Here is a 6,000-nt window from a genome sequence, read left to right on the forward strand (position 1 = left end):
CACTCTCACACTGAAAGCACTTGCTGACTGGACCTGCTTCACTGATCACCCATCAGTTGCCTCTCAAAGTTAAGGCAGCAGCAGACTTTGCTGAAGTAGCAATAAATTACTAAACTGCAGTTGAAAACACCTCAATATAATAGGGCCCTGTGATTTCCGCGATGCAGAAATCACGGATGGAATCGCGGAATCCAGTCATTAAAACGGAAGTTACTGTATAAACTGGAATGTCATGGAATTTTTCAACTTTTTGATGAATTAATAAAAAGCAAGTCAGTACAAATCAAATTGAATTACAAACCGCAAAAATATGGATCCTGAGTGTCTCTAAATGAATTGCGCAGACGAGTGATTTAATTTACCACACACACACTCAAACTGGAGCATGCGTGACGCTTGCACTGTTTTCAGCCTCAGCAACATCATTATATGAGGACATGACTGCATAAACATCATCTCCAGAGCCGCTTAGTCACTTCATGAGCTTTTTTAATGCTTCAACATGAGCTTCTTCTCGTCATGTCTACCGAGTTACCATGTCTACCATGTCTGTCGTCCCCGCAATGGCCGCCCGAAGGGTCGTCTCAGCCATGGCCACCCAAAGGGTCGTCTCCAACTTAGCCGCCCGAAGGGTCGTCTGGCCATCTGCTCAGCCTGCTCCTTCCTGGTCTCCAGAACCATCCATGGGTGGTGATGGCGCAGTGGATAAGACACATGCCTTTGGTGTGAGAGACCCGGGTTCGAATCCACTGTGAGACACCAATGTGTCCCTGAGCAAGACACTTAACCCCATGTTGCTCCAGAGGCGTGCGACCTCTGAAATATAGCAATTGTAAGTCGCTTTGGATAAAAGCGTCAGCTAAATGAATAAATGTAAACTGAGAAAAGTTATTGTCATATCATAAACCCACAGAAACTCAAAGATCTCCACGGCAACTCGTCAATAGGGCTGGGTATCATAACAAAATTTTCGATACCGATACCTTGACTTCGATACCGGTTTCTGAACGATACTTTTTTCGATACCAATTTTATCAATATTTAACATTAACTTAAAAAAAAACTTTTATTTTTTCAGTTTGTTGACTTTTTTACACCCATATTTTGAGTCTGTAAAAAAGCACCAATGCTAAAGTTTTCTATGTTTCCTAATCATTTAACAACATGTATTCTTTACTTCAATGAGGTCATTGTTTCTGCCTTAACTTAATGCATTGTTTAACAATGAAACTGAATGAAAATTAATTGAAATGCATTACACACAGTCAGCCCTGATAACAGATCACTCTAAATTGTAATTTAGACACATGCATTTTCTGTAAAGCTCCTTTGAAACGATATGTATTGTGAAAATGCTATACAAAAAAATTTGAATTGAATTAAATATAGGCTACTGGGGTGCGGTATATATGCCTCACGCTCAGCACACATGAAGCTTGCGCAAAGCACTGGCAAAAGTAGCCTAATGATTATGGATGTGTCGGGAAACGATAGCAAGGAGATATTTTAATTGTTGATTAATGAACAAGTGTTTACTAAACGTGTTGGCTGCAAAGATGATTATTGCGAATGCTGACTCGTCATCCCTGCAGTAGTGAACGCGCGCGCGCGCCTATATAGATTAGGTAATCAAACTATTTATTTATAATTGTTTCGTTTAAAAGTAGAACATTTTTTAACATATATAGAACTATTTATCATGTCTGTGAGGCAAGTATCCTATACGCTGAGTTTTGGTTTATATGTGACGCACTCCAGTTCTTGTAGTCGAAGGCTGATAAACTTTCTACTCTCGAGTGTATTCTGTGCGCTTTTAAGTGCCTTATCAGATTTACTGTGTTACCGGTCTTGGCAGCAATTATCTTATCGAAAATATTGCATCGTGTGCTTATGGCATCGAGTCGAGTACATAGGTACATTTTTTATCATTTCCACATATTTTCTATCTATCTGGGTTGGACGCTTACACACACACACACACACACACACACACACACACACACACACACACACACTACAGCCTCACGTGCGACGAGCTTGACGAGATTAACCACTTAGGTACCGAAACTTGGTACCGAAAAACAAGACATGTTTCGATACTTGGTAGTATCGAGGCAATTCGGTCGGTACCTAAAAAGTACCGAACTCGGTACACAGCCCTACTCGTCAAAATAAAAGTTTGGGTTTTCATAGGGCCCTAAAATGTAATTTTTGTTAAACTGTAAATAAATTAAATAAAATTCACCATTAAAATACAGTCTTTAATTTTTACAAAATGTTCACAGAATGCTGCTGGGTGCTCCCTGCACTTTTTAAGTTATTATATTATTAATAATAATGTTATTATTAACAGTTCTCAGATTTAAAGATATGTTTAAAATCATTTAAAGAAACTATTTGTCAAACCCCTTTGTTATTCTTAATTTTGACATTAACTTATGTTTTTACACCAGACATAGGCTATATATCGGTTCAAAACATCGGTTGTCGGCCTACTTGATCTGTAATAATCGGTATCGGCACTGAAAATCACATATCGGTCGACGCCTAGATCCATCGTACAGTTTTGGTCCATTCTTCTGTTACGGTGTTGTGCAGAAGAAGACGAAGAAGGCAAAAAGCTCCAAGACAAACTTTTACTATAATTAGAATTCCAACGGGTACAGACAGGCAGAATAAACACACACACACTACATAAAACTGAGCACAGACAAAGACTGGCAGAACTGAAAGGAACTAAATACAGACACTAATGAACACAGATTAACATAAACCAGGTGACACAGATGATAATTAGCTAGACACAGGTGGAACAGATGATTAACTAAATGACAGTAACCATAGAGACAGATGAGTGGCGGGAAAACAGAACAAAGGAAGACATGTGACTAGGGGTGACTGTGACAGCGAGAGACTGTTACTGTCATACAGAAAACGATTCATTCAACTTATTGCTGCTAAAAGTAACTACAAGCAATTGAATCATAGGATGTACTTCTTTTGTCACCCATGGCTTTTCCATTCTGGCCTAGATTTTGTTAAATAATGACACAGTGTAATGTAATTTGTTGTTCATCTGAGGTTTTATTCACCTAATTTTAAGACCTGCTAATGACTAGATGATTGTTATTATGTTCTGACATGTAAAACCTTACAATTCTAAAGGGTGTTTTATATAATACATATTCTATATGTACAAACCTTTATGTTAGATGCGATTAATCGATTTGACAGCACTAATATATATATATATATATATATATATATATATATATATATATATATATATATATATATATATATATATATATATATGCTGCACAGTATACTGAAGTTATCAAAAGTATGTGCTATATATAGAGGATACTTTTTTGTTTGTTGACGTGTCTGGTGAGCAATTCCAGTAGCTGTATCTCATGTTAAAGGCTGTCACATTTTTCGGCAGTATCATTGAGAATGTCTCATATCAGCAAAGTAACCATTTTAAAATTAACTGTTATTCCCTATGAGTCGTAATTTCAGTCATTTCTTTTTTTACTTTGGATTTTAATGGCTACTTTCCTGAAATGACAAAGCCTGCATTTAGGGGGACTGAAATTCTACACATTTAAAATGTGAATATTTAAACTGAAAACATTTCACACAATGTCATTATTAAATATTAGAAATTCAATAATCAATAAATTCTCCTTTCAGGCTTCATTTACAAAATATTCAGTTTGTTTAAAAATACCAGCTGTAATATAATCGATAATTCTTTATATTTGAAAGTCGATAACCAATATACTGGCCGATAAATCTAAATCCAAATTTTTACATAATTTTAGAGAGCCTTATTACAAAGACAAAAGTCTCACCCTGAAAAGTCATGTCCCAAGCACACAATTATAATGTTCTCATTATAATGTTATGTAGACTATATGACAGACTTGCGCTGGATGCACATGTTGCACTTAACTGTTTTTTCCTTTTTTTAAGGGATTTCAATCATATTTCAAGCAATTCAAAACCATCATGGCGAACAGTGCACATCTGAAGTGTCTCATCTGAAGGAAATAATCCATTATTTATCGGGTTTAAGATATCAACCTAATTTACTTATCGGACCGATAACGATAACATTAAAAAGTAACATACATCGCCCGATTCCAATATGGTGGCATCCCACCACGTGCATCCCTAATGCAATGGGACATTTTTATTTTTTAATTTTGCTTTACAGTAGATATAAAATGGGATGGTATGAGGGTAAATAAATGAAGAGAGAATTTTTGGGTGGACTATTCCTTTAAGGAACAAGAATGTACAAAGTATTTATATGTGTACATACTTCTTGTATTGTACTCTAGAGATAATTTTTGGTCCCAATGAGCCAGAACTATCCTGAGCTGAGATACTGATGTTTCCGTAAACATATAATAATCTATATAATTATATACAGTTCTATAATATATATATATATTTGTGCACCATGAGAAAACGGTTAAAATTTGCAGACTATTGACTATCATCGGTACTATAACTCAGCCTATAATCACTGTGACAACAAGTCTCGGTCTACCTTAAAATAAAACTTCAAAGTGGACAAAGTTACAAATGAGCTAATTGTAGCTAATGTCATAATTACACGGCGACACTTTTTATTGTGGTATGAAAATGACTTCATGTGAACGCTACGATAAATGATCAACTGCATGTGTTTATTTGCTGTCAGAGCCGGTAGGCCAGACCTGAGTTCACCCGCAACACACACATAATCATAATCATCATCATCAACATCACCGTTCACACAACGTGTAAAAGTCACGCGTCGCAAACTATGTAGAGAATCTAGCAGCATAGGTAAATTGGAATACAAACTATTCAATATAAAATAAGGCAATAGAAACATCTATAAATTAAAAAAATAAAAATAAATGTAACTCACTATTCTTTGACGAGAACCATCTTCATCCCCGAGACTGAGCCGCTCGACTGACGTCACGTGCGTTTATAAATGCGCTGTTCAGTGTGTGTGTGTGTGTGTGTGTGTGTGTGTGTGAGAGAGAGAGAGAGAGAGAGAGAGAGAGAGAGAGAGAGAGAGAGAGAGAGAGAGAGAGAGAGAGAGAGAGAGAGAGAGAGAGAGAGAGAGAGAGAGAGAGACCGAGGTCTCTCAAAGTAAAAAAAATGTTACGTCAAGTTTTACAAAAGTTTTGGCTGTCCATCAGCTGCACTACTATAATTTCAACAACTATTTTGCCCCAATAAAGTTTTTATTTATTTTTACTTAGAAGACAACAGTGTCAGTAAATATGATATACTTGAGATGAGATATAAGATATGTGAACCAAATATCTTAGTAATTTACAGTCAAAGGTGGGATTTGAAACCTTAGCAGAAAGGATGAGTCTGCCATTTTATTCCATGATTTTATGTCATTTCCACCACTGATAGCTACTTCAATTTGAATGAGATGTTATAGAAAAAGGACACTGTGGTGTAAATGTTCATGATTAAGAGAAAACAAAAATGACAGTATTCTGTAATTTAGCCTATGTATATGCACTGTTGGACATTGACAAATAAACCCCAGAATGCTTATCCCTATAGTTGTGTTTTAGAGAGTCAAGTCCATTTTGTTTAAGATCAAAAGTGATTAAATGTGTTATACACACAAGAAAAGAAAACGTAATGCACAAAAAACGTCATCAAACTACTGCGTGGGTTTAGTGTAAATATTCAAGTTCTCAAAAAATGTATGGCTTCTTATTATTATTAACATTATTAAATATTGTCCTGTGATGTGATAGACAAATAAGGAATATGGTTGATATCAAAGATAACAGCTACTTGAATTCCTTTAAAGCGTGTGTTTGAAAGTTTTTTGTTTGGATGTGGGACTCTGACAAACAAGCTGCTGTTTTTAAGAAGATTATTGCGTGCGTGAAACAGAAAAGCCTTTGTGAATGGACACGTCACTGTGTGGCTTTGAAAAAGAGCTTTTTTTTTCATTGTGTAATC

At 35.9% G+C, this 6,000-nt stretch overlaps 1 protein-coding gene across 1 annotated transcript in view; it reads right to left on the reverse strand.

Moving 5' to 3' along the window:
* The window catches only part of LOC143715036 (phosphatidylinositol transfer protein beta isoform-like), a 50,986-nt gene extending 45,977 nt beyond the window's left edge, over positions 1 to 5,009 (reverse strand). The window contains exon 1 of the mRNA XM_077206627.1: positions 4,928 to 5,009. Within this exon, the coding sequence (XP_077062742.1) occupies positions 4,928 to 4,953 (26 nt within the window). The 5' untranslated portion in view covers positions 4,954 to 5,009. The remainder of the gene's footprint in view (positions 1 to 4,927) is intronic.
* Positions 5,010 to 6,000: the final 991 nt, after the last annotated feature.

Source organism: Siphateles boraxobius, unplaced genomic scaffold (genome assembly GCF_051911475.1).
Source record: "Siphateles boraxobius isolate OS27281-9 unplaced genomic scaffold, OSU_SipBor_1 56, whole genome shotgun sequence".
In the NCBI taxonomy this organism is placed as follows: domain Eukaryota; kingdom Metazoa; phylum Chordata; class Actinopteri; order Cypriniformes; family Leuciscidae; genus Siphateles; species Siphateles boraxobius.